This window comes from Atta cephalotes (genome assembly GCF_000143395.1).
Source record: "Atta cephalotes unplaced genomic scaffold scaffold00017, whole genome shotgun sequence".
NCBI lineage: Eukaryota > Metazoa > Arthropoda > Insecta > Hymenoptera > Formicidae > Atta > Atta cephalotes.
This window is the reverse complement of record NW_012130081.1, coordinates 3877346-3898241: the sequence shown is the minus strand read 5'-3', so window position 1 is coordinate 3898241 and position 20896 is coordinate 3877346. Positions and strand designations below refer to the sequence as shown.

General features: G+C 26.9%; 4 protein-coding genes across 4 annotated transcripts in view; 3 read left to right on the top strand and 1 right to left on the bottom strand.

Annotated features, from left to right (window-relative positions):
- The window catches only part of LOC105618644, a 12583-nt gene extending 12342 nt beyond the window's left edge, over positions 1-241 (top strand). Inside the window, exon 5 of the mRNA XM_012200173.1 lies at positions 167-241. Within this exon, the coding sequence (XP_012055563.1) occupies positions 167-241 (75 nt within the window). The remainder of the gene's footprint in view (positions 1-166) is intronic.
- Positions 242-1775: 1534 nt separating this feature from the next.
- On the top strand, positions 1776-3427 carry LOC105618538. The gene is made up of 4 exons (XM_012200071.1): positions 1776-1913; positions 2432-2614; positions 2838-2978; positions 3350-3427. The coding sequence occupies exons 1-4, from the start codon at positions 1776-1778 to the stop codon at positions 3425-3427; spliced, it is 540 nt and encodes a 179-aa protein (XP_012055461.1).
- Positions 3428-5054: 1627 nt separating this feature from the next.
- On the top strand, positions 5055-9488 carry LOC105618537. Its single transcript, XM_012200069.1, has 3 exons — positions 5055-5109; positions 8953-9091; positions 9341-9488. The coding sequence occupies exons 1-3, from the start codon at positions 5055-5057 to the stop codon at positions 9486-9488; spliced, it is 342 nt and encodes a 113-aa protein (XP_012055459.1).
- A 4069-nt stretch (positions 9489-13557) lies between these two features.
- LOC105618642 (CAD protein) overlaps positions 13558-20896 on the bottom strand; it is a 32159-nt gene continuing 24820 nt past the window's right edge. Inside the window, exons 15-25 of the mRNA XM_012200172.1 lie at positions 19829-19993; positions 19341-19502; positions 18459-18630; positions 17866-17981; positions 16687-17101; positions 15884-16230; positions 15570-15711; positions 15317-15387; positions 15020-15198; positions 14040-14244; positions 13558-13755 (exon numbers count right to left, since the gene is read on the bottom strand). Coding sequence (XP_012055562.1) covers positions 13558-13755; positions 14040-14244; positions 15020-15198; positions 15317-15387; positions 15570-15711; positions 15884-16230; positions 16687-17101; positions 17866-17981; positions 18459-18630; positions 19341-19502; positions 19829-19993 — 2172 coding nt within the window. The remainder of the gene's footprint in view (positions 13756-14039; positions 14245-15019; positions 15199-15316; positions 15388-15569; positions 15712-15883; positions 16231-16686; positions 17102-17865; positions 17982-18458; positions 18631-19340; positions 19503-19828; positions 19994-20896) is intronic.

Sequence of the window (20896 nt, the reverse complement as noted above, 5' to 3'; positions counted from 1 at the left end):
TATATATATATACACACACACACACACACACACACACACACACACACACACACACACACACACACACACACACACACATACCCACACGCGCACACACTTTCACAAATAAAGCATTAATGCATACACATTATTATATAAAAAATTGTAATTTTTATCTTTTATTTAGATTTGTGGTCTACTAAACACCATTTTATATATTTTCAACGCGATTATCGCATATATCACAATATGGACGGAGTAAGTTCTGATGTCAACTGTAATATGATTTATACTGATGTCAACTGTAATATGGTTTATACTGATGTCTGGAGTAGGAGACCCACTCTTAATTTATATTGACTAAAAAGCATTAATTATATATTTTTTATTATATATATTTTAATTATATATATTTTTAAAATTCAAAATGTTATAATTATAACAGAAGAATAAGTACTAATTTTATGTTTATAACTAATTTATAAATTACTTATATATAATTGAAAGGGACTGATAAATCTACCGTCAATTTTGGAAAGTTGAATTAAATAATCGCGATTACGATGAAGAAAATGTATAGTATTATTATGCAGGTTGTTGTACTTTACAACTTAAACTTATCTATCTTAAAAACTTTATTTATTTAACTGATATGCAAAAATATATAGTTATTATTATACTATCAATTTTGTTGATTAAGTTTGATACTTGATATTTGTTCATTTTAATTAATATTATTCTATAAGTTGTATTGCTACAAGTTGCATTACTTTATAACTCTTTAAAACTTTTAAAGTAAATCTTTGAGAATCTTTGTCATTCTTAAAAGTTAAAAGTTAAGCTACTTTTTTTGAAGACTCGCTCAATTTTTATTCTTTAGTAAGGTTTTACTCCAAGAAATTGAGAGAAAGAAGCATATCTTAGAACATATACCTTAGAAATCTTATTTATTTAAATCAATGTACAAAAACATACAATAAATCTTGACAGTTAAACTACATTTGATAAGTATCCACTTGGCATTTATTAATTTTTTGAAAACATTAATTAATGTGTCATATTTTTTAAATAAACATGTAATTATGTGAAATTAAAAAAAATGTGAACATTAATTTTTCTTTATAATATAAATTACATTTTATAAAAATTGAAATACATTATACTTTTATGTTATTATCTTTCATTTAAGTTTTTTTACGTTTCTGTCAGCTACGCAGAGCGGGCAAAGCATTTAGAATTCTGGCGTAAGTAACACATGCCAGAAATAGACAGTAATTTCCCTGTGTTGAATGCTATGTGGGGGGTGCAACGACATTCAGATTTTGTGAATACACAGACCTACACCCTCAGTTAGTTTAAAAGTATCGCTTGTCGTGGTCATGCTGTGTGTTCTTCTAAAAATCACTATCAGACAAAAAGTTAAACATTTAAAACAATTAAGTTGTAAATTAAGTTGTAAAAAAATTTAAATCTTTCGGTATGTACAATGTTATCTTTACATTCTTTTATTTATATTAAAGATATTTTAATTGTTACACTAAAAAAATTATTTGGAAAAAATGTTTTTGTGTGTAAGTAGACCGGGATTTATTATGTCCGGGATCATTAAATTTAATTATCCATTTAATTATATCCTGGACGAAAAGAAAAAGAAAGAAAAAGAAGGATAATTAAATGAAGAGATAATAAAAAGCGTCAGATCACAAATTAATGAGACAATTTAATGAACATCAATAAAATACAACAGCATGAAATTAATCGTCTAATAGAATTATAGGGACCTAGACACGAATAATATGGGACCTATAATTAGGATGTCATCTTCTGGTACGCACGGCACGGGCGGTGTCGGTTGCTGCTGCTTTAGATGTTGCACATGTATACACGTCGAGTTCTTTAAATCATTACCAGGAATGATAAAAGTTTGTGAAACGGTACGTTACAATTACACGTATTATTTGGTATACGCAAAGTTCATTAAAATTATAAATGACATAACATAGAATACAACATTCTTATATTCTTTTCATCACTAACTTATTTTCTTTTTTTTCGCTTTATTCCTTTCATTTATCTATTATTTATCTTGTTTTAAGATAAAAAATTTTTGAAGCAACGAATAGACTTAATATATTAACTTCACGCTTTCTAGGAAAAATTATAAGTTTTTTTATTACTACATTGGTCTTTCTCTTTCACTTTTACATATTAAACATTTATCTATTTCATTTTAAATGTAAAGAGTATATATTAGAGACCAATTATAAAAGCAGACTTGATTTAAATATAATGTCATTAGATATTCTAATAGTTTTTTATTTACTCTTTGTGTTAAATTTTTTAAAATAAAATACCACATGATTCTATCGATCTTCATTGAATGTTCCTCATATATAATTTTTAAATATATAATTATAATTTTATAATGCTTATGTAATTAATATAATTCCAGGTAATCAGCGGATTAATTCAGAGTTTGCTTATAAATTATGGCTTGGGCTACAGTTCATCTATTGGATCGGCTTTCGAAGGATCGTTGACCACGGCATCCGCTTGCTTCCTGATTTCCGCTCTGTTACTTGCTTGCTATGCAATTTCTGAAAAATCTTACAAATTAATCCGAGCTTCACTTTTTGTATGTATTTATCTCAAATAATAATGAAATATTAAATATAAAAATATTAAATATAAAAAAGAGATATATCACAAATAATCCCATTATTCTAAATTGTTTGAAATAATTACTCGTTAATATGTCAATATTTATATTTACTTTTTATTATATAATTTAAACAATACTTTTGTTGTTATTAATTTAGAAATTATGTGTTACATTTTTTTTCTTTTATCAATATCAGGAAACGATGTTCAATTGTTCAGCTTGCTTCCTGTATTTAAGCTCCGCATTTTACTTGGCTTTTGCCACTAAATTATTTCTGATGATCCCGTATTATATGAGTCCCGGCTTCGACGTTTATCCTGCCATGACAGCCGCTTATGTAAGTTTATTAGTACAATTGCAAATGGAAAACTTAACGCTTTCACTAATTTGCGTCATTGTTTGTACCTAACCAGTAAGAATTAAATAAGAATTAACCGGTAAGAATTAAGAAAAAGAATATACCCTAAATTATAAATTATTATTATAAATTATAATAATTTATAATATTTTAAATTTATATTATTTATAATATTATTATAAATTATAATAATTTATAATTTATAATAATCCGACATGACATCCGTATGTTGAACAGCAAAAAAACGAAAGTTTATTAGTAGAAAACAACTAATATTGATTTTGATAGATATTTTTAATTGGGAGTATTTTATTTGAAAAGACGTTAAAAGTGATTGATTTATATTGCAGATCCTAAGTGGCGTCGTGGGATTATTGCATGGAGCAGATGCTTATTTGTCTTATGTGCATTACAAAACTGGAAGATGAATTATGAGATAATTATAGGAATATTAATTGTATATAATTTTGCAATGAGACGTGGCAATTATGTAATTGTTTACACTGTTAGTAATAATAACGTTAATTCTAGAGCATGAATCTCTTTGAAAAAGAATTGAATGTTAGATTGGGGGAATCGATTTTATGTATTAATAAATATATATATTGTAAAATATTAATTATGAGTTATAAATAATAGTTACTAATTAATAATATTATTTGACTTAATTAAAAATAGCATTATTACACTGCCATTAGTCAATATAATGTTAATAATATTAATAAGTTTATATATATATATATATATAGAGGCTTAGTTTAATTAGTTATAATAGATTAATAATTTGAAATTGCGCATATTACTTTGTCATTTCCATAAATTTTTTTAAATAAAGAATATTTTAGTTAAATATGATAAGCCGAAATCAAATTAATTTTATGGATTATGAATTATGAAATCGTCATTTACTTGCAATATTGCTTATCTTACGTATACTTACTAAATCAATATTCCGTTGACATTTGGTACGTCATAGTGCTATCGCATTTATGTGCATGATATAAAAATGGATAGTATTTAATAAATTGATGATTCATCTTGAGACTTATTCAGTTTTATTACGTTAATGTATACGTGATATGAAATAAACATCGATAAGAAATATGATGAAGGTATTCAATTGATCACTTTGACGTATTATTTCCAAATATTAACAAGCTGCATTTTTGAAAGAATCAAATCGGAAATTAATAACAAATAATATCTTAATTATATATGAGTAGCGTTTAATAAAAATATAAAAACATAAATAAGATTTTTTATAAAAATTATCGCGTATATATAGAAATTATTAATTCCATTAATTCCATTATTAATTAAAAAAATGTTTGTAATTTATACTTGCAAATATATATAACCAAATTTATTTTTATAATTTACAATTGCAAGAAATAGATAAAACTTGAAGATATTAATATTATTTTACCAAAATATTAATAAATTTAGAAGACGATTTCAATTAATGATTAGTTTTTTCTACATGAAAGCCATTTACATCTTTATTAGTTGTATCTCACGTTCCTTTTTATTACAGACTATATATACGAAGAGTTTCAACTCGTACCAGGGTACACCTGGACCCGAGATGGTGAATGAGAATGACACGGATCTCGTGGTCCTCACGTATCTCTATTGACTTCTCTCTCTTCCTCCTCTCCTCCTCTCTCTCTTTCTCTCTCTCTCTCTCTCTCTCTCTCTTTCTCTCTGCCTCTTTCAAATCTTGTACACGCACACGTCCATTTCACTTCCTCAAATGTCCTCCCCCTTCTTTATAGTCGTTGTGTTCTTCTTTTCCTTGCTTCGGCCGTCGTTCGGCCTTCCCTTCCGTCGCTTTCATTGGCGCCTCGCCGAGCATATCACTCGACTGCAGACGTATAACTCAGTTTACTTCAAAATTTTGATCTGGGTAACACGTTAGGGAATCGGAAGAACTCGAAACATATTTACTCGATTCCTGTTGATCTTTCTTACTCCATTAATTTGGATAACGTAAGATAAGAAGTAGAAGAAATTAGAGGCTGTTTTCTTTTATTGGCAAAGGAGAAGTGACAAAGGATGGACACACACATTAGAAATGGGAATGACAGCATTAATACTGCATCGACAGAAGGTAGTAAAAAATAATTAAAGAATATTTCGTATTACTGTTTAACGATGATTCTAATTATAAGTTATGAGAGTTTAAGCTGAGGAGTTTTTTGATATTATGTATTAAATAAGTGTAAATAAGTGTAAATAAAAATGTAAATTCGTATAAGTATTGCTAATCATTACAAAATGTATTGTATATGTGTTTGTTGCTAAATTAAATAAATATTTAATAAATAAATAATTAATTAAATAAAAAGTTTAATACTTACATCATCAAACTAACCTAAATTCTACGGATTTATGAATGTATAATAATCATTACTGTTGCAAAAAATGAGAATGATAATATTAAATAATAATATTTGAAATCTCGAAGAAAACAATTAAGGATAAATCTAAATAAAGATGTAAACGGCTTTCATGTAGAAAAAACTAATCATTAATTGAAATCGTCTTCTAAATTTATTAATATTTTGGTAAAATAATATTAATATCTTCAAGTTTTATCTATTTCTTGCAATTGTAAATTATAAAAATAAATTTGGTTATATATATTTGCAAGTATAAATTACAAACATTTTTTGGAATTAATAATGGAATTAATGGAATTAATAATTTCTATATATACGCGATAATTTTTTCACTCAAGCGATTTAGAGAAAACTTTCTATCATATCGAAACGTTTAAAAAATGATGAATAGCCAAGATAAAGGCGTAAGGATTTCTTCAATAATAAACAGTTATTTATAATGTTCAATTGTATGCGCGGATATATAAGTGTGCTTAGTTATTGTTGTACCGTTATAAAGAGGACGAATGCCTGTTTTGCTTTGAAAATATTGGCATTCTCGTTAACTGCTTAATTATTGCGAACTAACGAAGTGCATACAACACATGCTTACGTAGATATTATTTAATATTCTTGAGACTTCCACGAGTGCTTTCTATATAAAGATTATGCGTTTCGCGAATTTCCTCCGTGTCCAGATCCATTCTTGGAATGATATTGATACTCTGATATTGATACGTATCAGATTGCTCCTCGCTCTGATGAAGTGGACTGCAAGGTTCACGAAACGTTGGCATTCCAAGAATGGATCTGGACACGGAGAAAATCCGCGAAATGCATAATTTTTATGTAGATGTTATTTATCAAATGTCAATCACGATCGCATAATTATAAAATTGTTTGTGTCTTATCAATTTTTCAATCGATTTTTTGTTTCTCATTATTTAATTGATCTTTTCAAATTTAATTGTATAATAATAATAATAATTTCTAATATTCTATCCGATGCGATGATACCTGATAATATTATTACAAAATCTTAAGAAGATTAATATGCAAAGTGAGTGAAAATGCATGAATCAGTGAAAGTAAACATTTGTAATAACGTAAATAGATTTTCATTTTCATTGTTTTATAAATTTATGTAATAAACATTATCAAATTCAAAAACATGAAGAAAATATATATTAGATGTGGATGCATTATGTATTTGTCAAGAACGATCAAAGATATGAGATCATGATATATGACAATGAAAACTAACGATGCAAAAGAAGTGAAGGCTGAAAGAAAGAAAAATTAACGTAAGAACTTGAAAGTAACTCATATTAGACAAAGCAAGATAGCATTCAGCATTCACAAGATTTCTAATTAATCTTTACCGAGACCTTGAGAGACTAGTAACGCTTATAACAAATCAGATTGTCAATGAGTTGGATCGTAAATGCATTCCGATAAGTGAGCTCGTCGTTGAGTTGTACATTATGGAATTGCATCACGTAAATTTCATGCCGATGTTGCGATCTGAACTGAGAAAGCTGACAAGTAATGGCCGCGAAAGTAATGACTCGAATAAAAACCGGTGACTCGATGAAATAAATTTCGTACAGATGCAGTTAAACGAGAAATCCTTCTTTAATAAAACGCCACTGTACGTTATATGGAGAGACATAAGCCAATTTTACGACACCTGTTCAACAATTTTGAAAATTGCTATTATTTCTTTATTTTTTAATAATTATGAATCCTTCGCGTTAATATGTATTTATATACTTTTGTCTCGAAAAAATTATTTATAATTCGATAATTATAATATCATCGAGAATTCGAGATTTATAATATCATCATTTTACTTTAATAATATTTTAAATGTATAATTTATTTGCACTGAAAAAAAATGTTTGATTAATTGGAATTTTGATTGAAAATAAACGAATCAGAATTTCCTAGTTAAATTTACAAGAATTTTAATTGAGATAATTGAATTCTGATTGATACAATTAGAATTTCGTCGATTTTCAACCAGACATTTTTTTCAATACAATAATAATAAATAATAACATGAAAAATTAAAGCGTGAAATTTATCATAATTAGAGCAACATGATTTCAACGAACAAACACAAGCATGTAACGGAAACGCCTCTCGTCTAAGGTTGCTCGTCTCTGATTAATATGGCATACCAGCATATTGAAAGTACCAGCATGTTAAGAGTACTTTTCTCTAGGAAGCAGAATAATTCTATTAATAATTCATGAAAAACTTATACGATAATGAATAGAAAGATTAAAAATTGTAGACAAGCATGCTCAATCTATGTAAAACTAATTCACATAAAATTTTTTGAGAAGAATATTATTTTTTTACATATAACAGAACTACTAAGAAAAATTGTCTATTTCAATAGCAAATATTAACTTATCAAAATATTTTATTATTTTTGAATATTTTCGATATAAATGTTTATTTTACGGTCTAAAATAATATTCTTGTTGTTAATATTAAAATTTTAAATAATTAAATAAATTAAATATATATAATAAATGTATATAATAAATTAAATTATATAAATAAATTATGTAATTAGATAAAGTAATTAGATAAAGTATATTAATATAAGTTAAACATAAATTTAATTAATTGTATGAAATAAAAAATAAAAATGTATAATTAAAAATGCATAATTATTTAGTATATTGAAGTTGACTGATTCTAAAAATTTATACGAATAGAATTATCATTAGTTGTGTTTAAAATATCAATGTCACACGATCGTAGAACACATTTTTTATGTCCATTGCACGTTTGCATAAGAGACACGATGCTCTTATCAGGTACCACGTCATTGTATGATCCTTGACGTTCCATCACTGGCACGTTTTCTTGTCTCTAGATACATTCAGTTCTTTTCTAATGAATATGATAAAATGTGCTAGTTAAAAAATATCTACAGAACAATCTTTGCCATCGCGCATAATTCCACATTTTCATTAATATAAATACGAGCTGTTCGTTTTTTCATTCTTTCTTAGTATTATTTTTCTAGTGATATCTTTTATTAAGAATTTAAAATAAAGTAGGAAATATCTATAATTATGTCAACCACAAAGAATTTATTTACAATGAGATAAAACAAAAATTCGTACGAAACAAACGATTTTTTCTCGCATAATGCAAAACATGTAGAACTGTGCATGTATTTGAAATACTCTTATTTAAAAAATAAAATATTATTTGTAAAATAATTGTATTTTATATTTAATATTTTATCGGAGCACATAAAAATATTTTGTATTTTGTATTTTAGATTATTAATGAAAAATTGAAAGTATTTTATATTTTGTATTTTAAATACTGAGATTGACAATTAATCTTATTTGAATTACAAAATACAAAGAACTTTCAATTTTTCGATTTTAAATAAAAGTAATATTTTCATGTGCTCCGCTGCAGTACAAAATACAAAATACATTTTTGCAACATTACAAATAATGTGTTTTAAATAAAAGTATTTTAAATACATGTCCTTGAAAGCCTTGAAAGCATTGCCATTTCTTAAATGATTCTTTCAGCATACATGCCTACGTCAGAGACATCCTTTACAGTCGAGGAAGAGGATGCGTTTGTGACGTTGATAGTTGTTGTGTTCGGCATCATCGTTGCCATGGTGGTACTGTTCTCGATGGGTATCTTCATAGATTGCAGACATCAGTACGTTAACAATGATCCTTTTTCAAAAAATTGGCATCTTATTGATTAAACAATTTTGACAAATAACAGCAAAAGTATTGTTCATTAATAAGTGCAACAGAAAACTCTCTTATTTAGATGGTGTAAACTTAATGATAATATATTCACGTTACAAAAAAAGAACATTTTGAACGATAATGTATGTGTGTGTGAATGTGTGTGTGAAATTAATTATTAATTAATTTATCGTTACAACGGATATTATTGCAGGGAGAAAGATTCTATGAAAAGAAAAAAACTGAGACTAAAAATGCTGCCGTTTGCACGAAGAGGCCGAAAAGATGACATGAAAACCTTAGCTTCAAATATGTATCCCAATGGTGTTATTGGATCCAAGGAGAGGGATGATATAGTTTGATATTCGAAAAAATTATTGAAAATTCGTAAGAATTACGATAGATATTTCATAAAGACTTTATAAAAATTTAAAATTTGCGGATCTGATGATTAGCTTATAATATTTAATATGTGGAAGTATATTGGAGCTCTCCCTTATAAGGAGAGAAAATACAGTAAACTCTTCACAGATTTTGGTCTTCTTTAGCATGATAAATTTACATCAAAAATAAATTGCCGTGTCTGAACGTTTTATTGAATGAGGCAATAATAGTATTTTTTTACTATATTTTTACTATATAAAAGAACCCTACATTAAGTGTAGGTATAACTTATTTTTTATATATAAATTTATCATGCTAAAGGAGATTAAAATCTTTGAAAAATCTATGGTGTTTCCTCTTTAGTTATTATTTTTAAAGAGATATGCTTATTTATGAAAGATATGTGATTTTATAATACGCATTTTCTAAACAGAGTTAATAAACTCAAAGATAGTAGACACGATGACTATAATTAATAATTTTTTAATATCACATTATACGTTTTGTCAAGGAACTAAGTATTGTATAAAATATTGCATAAAAATGAATAATTGCAACGAGTTTTTCTCCAATCAAAACGCCAACAAATGTTAAAGAATATAACGACAAATAAAGTATCCTTATTAATAAAAAATTTTAAATTTTAATGTATATAAGAGACAATCAAGTATGCTATATCGAGAGTAGTATCAAAGGATTAAAGTTATGAGTAATACACTTATCTTCCTTAATAAGTGTAATTAGACAACTAGTTTAGATAACATATAAATAAAATAGTCACGAAAATTATTTATCGAAAAAATACGGCTTTTAATAAAATAAGATGACGTCAATATCAATAAGCAGTATTCTTTACGCTTCTATTTTGATCAGAAGCAGTTGTGCAGTTCCTCAAATATAGGATGTACTGGAGAACACGCTCAATGTATGCGAATCCTCAATACGTAATATCGCTTGCTCTTTTCTTACTCTCGATAAATTCCATTTACGTTTACAATAAAATAAAATCGTAAATGTATACTAAATAAAAATATCCAAATAAATATAAAAATTTAAATATTACTGATACGAATCTATCTTAAACTGTTGCAGAATACGTAAACTATACATTACTTACTGAGAATTCATGACATATATATTTCTTACTGTGATTTATAAACTATTATTTATGTAATTAAATTGTATTAAATAGCCGCATTTGCGATTATACCAAATCTGAACTTGCGACATTTGCTAAAAACAATTAGCATTTAATTTCTTATAATGTAGAATCATATATTTTTAATAAAAGCTAATATAAGAAAGTAAAATTGTACATGAAAAAATTTGATATCAAATTATTATTTTATAAAATTCCGTGATAAAATATATATTTTTTGTAATAAGTTAGTAGCATTATTTGTGTGTAGAACTAAATGTAATTTCTCATATATTTAATTCAATATCAAAATTTGCTCACATATACTATTTTTTAAAATAGTTATATATATAGCTGCATAAATATTTTATAGTTGAGATGAATATTAAATAAGAATAATGAATTATAATACTGATAATATTTATAGTCAAATATCGCGAAGTACGATATCTTTATTGTTTTCTAGCTATATAATGTAACAAACAATTCAATATTGTCAGGTTGTAAAAAATTTTTAACTACAGAATCTTTTATGGGGATCAGGTACGAAAACACGTACGCGTAAAACATTTTATGCTAAACTTAACTGTGATCTCAAAGTATCTGTGTTCTACTTACGTTGCTAACATTGTAGGATATATCAGTTACTTAAAATATTTTCAAATAAAATTATATATTACCAGCGTTAAGCATTTTTCACGCCAAAGGTGCTATTTAAATTGTTATGAACCAACTGTGAAAGTTATGTTTATCTATAAATGAATATCATGTATTTTGCACATCATGTATATAAATATTAGAAATGTAATTAAAAGTTGTTTGTATATAAATCCGTTTTGTCATTTTTTTATTAACTATACTAATATTGTTAATTCTAATTTAAATTCATCCTAATAATAGTATACGTTTTTTTAAAATATAACCAACTTAAACGCGAGCGTGCAAATTATGCATAGCATGCATTGTATATCATACATATATTGTACGATTTTCATATTTTATGTATATATAAAATAATAAAAAATTCTTAGTGTGAAACATAGATTGCGTTTAGGAAGACGCTATTAATACTATTGATATCATTCTATCTTCATCATTTCAAATCAAACAAGGATAGAAATAGTACTAATAACATTTCTTCTAACGCTCTATGTTTCACATTATTAAATACACAAGAATTTTTTATTATTCTTGAATCTTGTAATCTCAAGAAATGTTATCATATTTATTTATAGACATTTGTAAGCATTTAAATTAATTATGTAATTTATATTTCTTATCTTTTTATGTATGAATTTCGTATCTTTAATTATATATATTGGGTTGTCCGGAAAGTTCGTGTCGATTTTGAAGGAAAATTGAGACGCAGAAGATTTAAATTTTAGTATATATTTATTAAATTATATAGCTTAGTCAGCACGAACTTTCCGGACAACCCAATACAATCGTAGAAAAATGTTGAAAATATTTGTTAGGAAATCAATGAGTTTAAAAATTCATACGTTTTTGTACCATGCAGTCAATTCTCCTCAGCAGTGCAACAGTTTAAAGAAAAAAATTTTGTCTTATTTGTCAAAGTATATCTTCAATATCCGTCATTTTGTAAAATAATTTTAATTCAATTTTGATTTTCTTAATCATCAAAAGAAATGTTCAAGCTTTAATTTAAATTTTGGTTCATCTCAATGCAATGATTTTTCATTGCTATTCGAAAATTTTAAAAATTTGTATTAAAATTTAGTTGCCCATTTTTTTTGTCGATGAGTATAATTACTCAAATAACAAATCTATAAAATTTGGCATTATTATAAAATTTGAACACTTGGAAACTTTTGTGAGTATATGTGCCAAACTATTATTGCTAAGTGTGATTAGTGTCGTTATACTTAATGTTCCGCAGATTAAAAAAGATTAAAAGACATTGTTATATATGTAGTACACACACATTGAAATATATAATACTGAAAACATCCGATAAAAATATATATGTTAGCAGATTTTCTGATATAAATCTCCAATTTAAAAATATAAAAAATTGAAAAATTGTTATACAAAATAAATTTTTATGTTGTATATTGCATTTTGTATGTATCTTACATGGAACTCTTATATGCATTTTATACACATTGCTAATTATTATTATTAATATAAAAAGTTCAAAGAAATATACAAAATTGGGAAAATTTTATGGTGTAAAACTATCGCTATTTAACGTTTATAACGCTCGTTTTAAAATTTTGTACCATAAAATTTTCTTTGTATTCTTTTATTATTATTGTTTCAATATTATTATAAAATTAGAACGATAACGCCTTAATTACTTCAGAAATCGAATTTAGAATTTATAGTTTTATTTGTAGGTCTTTCGATAAAAAATTTGAATATTATAAAAGTTAATACTTTTATGTATTAAAGTTAACGAATTACTTGAAAAATAGTTTTCAAAAAGTTTTGTGGCAATATATACTATTTTTCTTCAATATATTTAAAAAATCAACATGTGTAAAAAATGTCTAACTAGATTACTTTAATAAAAAGTAATTAAAAATGGAAATCGCTTCAAGAAAACCTTTGTTAAATTTTTAAAAATTCGTAAAAAAAACTGCAATATACAGTGTCTCGTGCTTTAGTTTGTACTCTTTTACGAATCTAATTATCTATTCAGCTTCTGTCTGACAAACAAATAATGTTTGCGAGCGTTATAAACGCCAAATGCGGAGCTTTATTCATACACACAGTGATGAATCGAAGTTGGTAACCGAAGAGTTATCACAGTTGCACGATTGGAATGCCTAAATGATATTCACTCTCTCAAGTTGCATCATAGAAGAAATGTTGTGTGTTTTCCTTAGCGCAATCGTTGATTTCCTTCAGCAGAACTTTGATTCATAAATAATGGGTTGTCAAGATCAGATGCGTCCAAGGACCATCGCCAGCAATGCCATGCGCACATAGACTCCATTTTCCGCCTGCCGAAAGTAAGCTGCCCGTGGGTCAGTATCGAATTCTTTGCTTATTTCGAAAACACGTGGTAAAGGATGCATCACTGCCATCTTCCTCTTCGCACGAGACATCAGCTGCGGAGTTACTATGAAGAATCCGCACATCTGTTGTACATATAATGATTTTTTTAAATTTAAATTAATGTGTCAAAATTAATTTAAAAGCAAATATTGAATAAGTAAAAGCGTCATTCGAAGTAAAATTTAGTTTCAAACATTAATCATTAATAATTTTATATAATTTTGGATAGATTAATATAATAATTTTGAATAAAAATATTAATTATTAAAAATCTAATTCGTACAAAATTTCGTAATAAAAAAAGAAACACGAGCGCTTATAGAATGTACTTTCTTAGGAAAATTTCAATGCGCGAGTAACGATTCACCTTGTGATATTGTTCTTGCGTAGCGAAACGTTCACTTTGTATCCGCGTTATATAAAGTACGTCGGTGTCGGGTAGAGCTTCTTCCAGAGTTGAAAATCTTTCTTGAGAAATACCACGTTCAGCCACATAATTAACGACATGATTCGGCATATCAAGGCCAGGTGGATTAACGTAGCGAAGTTCTACGTTGTATAGGGTTAATAGTCTACATTAGAATTAAAAAATTATACGTATTAAAGGAAAATATCTTGGCTTCAATAAAATATAATAATAAAGGATAATTATATTGTTTATATAATTAATTGTTAAAGTTTACAATTATACGAATTAAATTTGTTATTTAAAATCAAATAGCTTCTTTGACTTTTATAGTCAGTTATAAATATATTGTTCTTAACAAACATATTTGAAATATTTGAACATTTATATTTTTTCTTACTAAAAATACATTCAAAATTCTATTAAGATATTGGAATTAAATTTATAGATTGAGTATGTAATTCTATTTGAAGAAGACAAATTTGATTTATTTTATTTTTATGTTTCTTCACAATATCAGATTTTTTAATATTTTCTGATTTGAAATCGACATCCTTTCAAACATCTATAGAAGTTAACAGTTTTAAAAATATAACTTTGCACAAATTATTTATTATTTTGATATATTGTTCAATTTTTGCAAGTAGAATATTGTATATTTAAGACTTAATCAATTGCACTTTTTATAAAAGACTGCATCTAAATTCAGAATTAAAATTATATATGTATAATATATATGTATAATATATATGTGTGTATAATTGTCCATCATATTGGTCAACATCAAAATTCACTGCTCAAAAATTGCATGTCTTAGCTACCGAAAAATTGGATCATTTCTTTATAAGGTGTATAAACTTATGCGAGTGATATTTATATATTTCTTGCTTTTTTTTTTAATTGATTACCTTGGATAAGCGGATTCTTTTTGTCGCACTAACCTTGCAAGAGAATGGACAGTTCTACCGTGCTTCAAATCTCCAACCATAGTGATTGTAAGACCATTTACGGTTCCGAATTCATCTCTAATTGTGAAAATGTCCAGCAACGCTTGCGTCGGATGTTCACCGGTTCCATCACCGGCATTTAATATCGGTTTTCTACAATGCTGCGCTACTCTCTGTATAAATTATTATTAATTAATAAAATTAGGAAAGATATAAAAAATGCAAAAAAATTTGACCAAATAAATAAAATAAATAATTTTTTATACTTATGTATATAACTTCAATACTCACAGCTGCCGCACCAGGCGCTGAGTGTCTGAGTACAACTACATCCGCGTATCCTGCCATTACTGTTACTGAATCTAAAAATAATAATTTGATAACTTATTAGATATTTGATGAAAGCTTAGAAAAGAAATTGTTCCAACAAGAGAAATTGTTTTGTAAATTGTCTTTGCATAGAATAATAATTAATTGGAGTACATTTCATTCCAATATTTATCGAGGATCGTGTTTTTATTGTATGAAACAAATTTCTATAAACCTTCTAAGGTTTCGCCTTTCTTCACTGATGATGTAGAACCATCCATGTATATCACGCGTCCACCGAGACGTTCCATTGCGGCAGCAAAACTGCACGATGTTCTCGTGCTGACTTCGTAGAAGATAGAAGCCATAATCTTTCCCTTAACCATACATTATACTTAATCTTTTTAACTAAGAAATTAAGGAATAGTTTTGTTTATCATTTAAAAATTCGCAATTAACATAAAATTCTTGAATTTTATAATGGTTTCTATATATATATCTTTAAATTATTAGTAAAAGAAATTGTATAAGTAATTTTTAATTATTTACCTTTAAAATATGATCCAAGGGTCGTTCTTTTCTAATAGCATTTCGGAAAGTTTCTGCTAAGTGAAATATATCCTTCAATATGTCTTTATTAAAAATATCCACGGTGAGCACGTGATGTCCGATTAGACTGTTGCTTGTATGGATAGTTGGAATCGATGCGACGGCAGTCATAAGCAGATTTGGATTACTATCACTTTTGTATCTAGTAACATTGCTGATGGGCAACGGTGAGATAGTTCTTTGAGAGGATAATGTCTTGGAATGTTCTTTATCGACGGCGTCTGTGTACGGCGCAAAGTGGACGCTCGATTTATGCGATGCCGGTTGTAAGAGATGAGTAAACGACTCTGACAAAATAGAGCATAAATTAATTGATTTTCGTATTTTATCTGTTTTTATAATAGTAAGTTATAAATTATTCTTATTAATTATTGTTGTTGTCATTATTAGTATTATTATTGTTGTGTTGCTGTTGTTTTTGCAACAGTAAGGTATGTACTGAGAAATAACATCTGTGAGACATTTAATCTTATTCGCAAATATACATATTTATCGATTTATATCAATATATTTATAAACATATATATTTATCAATTTTAAACGTGTTTCTACAAATATCTTAACAATCTCAGTTTGACATTATAAAAAAATAAATATATATTAAATAAATATATATTAAAATATATATTATATATATATATATATATATATATATATATAAATTCATTTTTATCAAATTTGATTTTATCATAATTGGACAGAATGAGTTCTTCTATTTTATATTTGTATTTGCATTATCATACCGATTTGTTCGTCTTCATGCACATCAACATGCATGTTTGATTTTTCGTAGTTCGGCGATATGAGACTGTCTAGTGATAATGGTTTGTTGATGATATCTGCGAGTTGAATGGATGTTGTCGGCACATGGAGCGTTGATAAAGTCTTCGTATTATATTGTATATCCCTGATGTCTTGACCAAATCCAGGATTTACTAGTACTTGCCCCTCAATGTAAGCAATTTCGCCTCTTAAGACCACTCTATGCACGGAACCGCGAACTCTCATGCCAGTGAATGGTGTCCAATTCGATTTGCTGTACGCCATTGCTTCCGGAATAATCCATTCGTCATCCATATCGATCTCGATATATGTGTTACGTTGATCAGGAATATTGAAGATCCTTTTGGGATTTCGATACAATTTGTCTATAATATCCTACAATCAATAATTATCATTGATTAACAGTTTTGTTTAGGTTTTTACCACATTTAATAATGTAACATGTATAACTTTATTAATAAAATATAAAATATAATGTATATATACTATATTATACTTTTTTATCATAAAATAATTAACCTTCCTTACATGCATATATAAATATTATGCATTTAACAATAAACAGGAATGGTATTGCTTTAGATTTACTTTGCAATTAGAATTATCTAGCATTTCTTAAAAATAATCGACAAAAAAGCGCTTTATTTATTTTTACTATTGGTGTTACGAATGAATCTTCATGTGATATTCGAAGACTTATCTTGAAAACCTATTATCAGAAAACAGCATTTATATGTAATGGAAGAAATGATAAGCATAAACATAAGATCGCGTTTAAAAGCTTTAAAAATTTCAAATTTCTTTAAAAAATTCCTTTTCAAAAGCAATATGCTTCTTAATAAGTTATTTCACAGAGTTTTCGATTTATTATTGAATAAACAGATGCGTTATCTTTGTATCAACGGTTATGAAAATATAATATAATTCATATTTTTAAAAATTAGATGAAAAGAATAAATATTTTTAATATTGTTTTATTACATTAAATACAAAATGTATCTGAAAATTGGAATGGCATATACGACATTTGTATTCTCAAGAGTAATTTTCGCGTTATCGTGCAAAGTGCTTATCGGCATTCCGTACTCATTACGTCAGTTAGATATAATTGAAAGTTATAATTCAAACAAAACCTGTACCTCTATGGTCAACCTTCCTTCATGCACAGCGGTCAGTAAGAGCGGTAACATAGTTTCCAAGCCGGGAAATCCTGGCGGCGGTTTCTCAGAAGACTTCTCTTGCACAGTATGTGGAGCTTTACAGGGAAAATCAATGTCTCGTTAAAAACTACGAATTATATAAGATAAGCATATATTGATCATACGATTGAACATACGATCGCGTGATTTCGCGTGTTAGAACTTATTCTTTAATATTCTTGAATAAAAACAGGCAATAATCTTGCGAATTATCAAAACGTTTGTTTTTATCTGAATACCTAATTGCTTATTATTTATAAACAACAAGCGCAAATGTCTGATATAATATCAAAGTCTTTTGGACAAAAAGAATATTCTTGTATGATTTAAAAGCAAAGCAAAGTAGCTGTTATATAAACATGAGATGTCCATCCTTTTATCTCCAAATCATAGAATATTGATCGTTATCATTTTGAGATATTGAATTAAATTTATTCTGCTATGTGACTGCGAATTTTGTGAAAATTATAAATTGTAATTTAATTATAGCTATAATTAAAGATATTAAAATAGCAATAAGTTTATTGACGAACCGTGATCGGTTGCAAAACAATCGATAACATCTATATTATCCCAGAGAGTCTGTTGATCCTCCTTTGTTCCCAAAGAAGGACTTACTTGACCTCTTCCATAGCCTATTCGATCCAAATCATCCTGGCAAAGGAATAAATGGTGCGGACATACCTCGCATGTAACTGCCAATCCCTACAAAAAATATTATAAATACCACGCTTGGCAATATTTGTAACATTATTTTGTTAATCATTACCTTGTTATAATAACGATTTAATAATGACATTATGAATTTTTTATGACGGTAATGATAACATCAAAGTTATAAAAATCAATCGTTACTTGTAACGAATTAAAAAAGTCATTCGTTATTGAAAAAAATAATTCTTTTTTCCATCTGTAACGCATTACTTTTTTACATTACTTTCGCTTTACTTATAACGAATAACATTACGTGTTATTCGTTATTTATTATTTTTTTTAGTAAGTAATGCATAATGATGACAAATTTCTTTTCAAAGTGACTTTTCTAACCTTAGCACAAACTTTGCATTTAGTTAATATTAGCATTACCATCATAAAAAATTGCAACATCATCATCAAATTGTTTATTATAGAAAGTAATGACAAAGTAACTGAAAATTAACGTTTGTCAACCCTGATAGATATATAAGAAAATGTAATTAACATTGATATATTTTTAGATGTATTTCAATTTAAATATTTAATAAGAGCACTTTTTTGTTTAAATTATATTTGCCGCCTTAATTTTTAATTATTAAAATTGACTTTTAATTTCTTATACTCTATTACTACTGGGTTACATAAATCTTATACATATACAATTATTTTGGTTTTGTGACAGACATCTTTTTTATTGATATGTATTGTTAGGAACTTACATGTTCCTTAGCAGCTCGAATGATTTGTATTTCTTCTTTACGTGCTACGTGACACACATGAATCGGTCTGCTGTGCAAACTCGCCAGCAAGAGGACCGCAGCTGTGGTTTGCCCTTCTGCATGCACGCACAAAGGATACTTTTTCGGCCAACTTTCAAAGTGCTATAAAAAAGAAGTAGCCATTGATGTATATCATATAATTGAAAATATAAATATTACGTTAATTATTTTTTATTTTGATTAAAATATGATTTTTATTTTGATTAAATTATTTTACATTACAACAATTAAAACTATTTCAAAATAATTTTCTTATAACAGGCGCATGTACTTGGAATCTTCTTTTTATCTTTTTTGTAAAACATATTTTTAATAGATTGTATACGTTTCATACACATGCAAATTTATAAATAAACTAGATTTGTTAAAGAATATATTTTGGAATTAAGAATCTTTCAATATTTTTTACAAGCGTGGAAATCATTTACCTTAATCCAAACACTAAGATCAGTGAGACGAAGAGTTGTGAACGTTTCGTTTAGGTACATTTTCAAAGCAGCCACGTGTGGTGCTATTTCACGTATATCGTTATAATTATCCGATGAGGCACCAGCAAAAAGTGCATAATCGCATCGTGAGTCAGCTACAGCTTGCTATTGAAGTAGACAGTAAGTGATATTTTGTTATTTAATTTTATTATAATGTTTAAGAAATTATTTAAGATTATTCTTAAATATTTCTTAAACGTGATTAAAATTTATTTAGATTAAATCTAATCAATAATAAACAAAAAATAATAAACATAAATAAAAACTGCATGAAATTAATTTTGAAATATCTGTATAAGAAATCAATGTTTTATATACGTTGATAAGTAGATATTCGTGTGTATCTTTTTGAACACAAAAAAAGTTTAAAACTCATAACGATAAAACAAAACGTCGTTTTTTAAGCTATTGTTATCATACAGTATCACGTTGTTAAAACTTGGTTCGCCAACTGCGATCGATTTTTGTAATTATGTAATAGAGCTTGATTTTTGATTATCACTTAGATATAGGAAGCTTGAAATTGCATTTTTGAGCAAATATTTTAATTTAATTTAAGAATATTTTACTAAATGTGTTATAAATCGAATTATGATCAATGAAACAAGACTGAGTTAGTTTATCAAAATTTTTGTTCTTGCGCTTATAAATTTAAAAGTATCCTGGAAAGTTTTTGATATCAATTTTTCGAGACAAAAAATTAAATCTTAATTATACATGTAATCTTTAATATAGTTAGTATTACAAATTAATTTAAATTATTTTAAATTTCAATTTAAATTTAATTTGATTATGATTTTGTTAATAATGAATATAAATATGAATAAAGAATGCGCGAAAAATCAATAATCAAATTAACTTTTGGGAGAGAGAGAGAGAGAGAGAGAGAGAGAGAGAGAGAGAGAGAAGAAAGTAAGTATCTCTACTGTTGCGTACGTACGACGTAACGTTCGTTGTGTACTTACCTACCGTACCGCGAGGTAGTTGGTTACGTTACGGCTATACGTA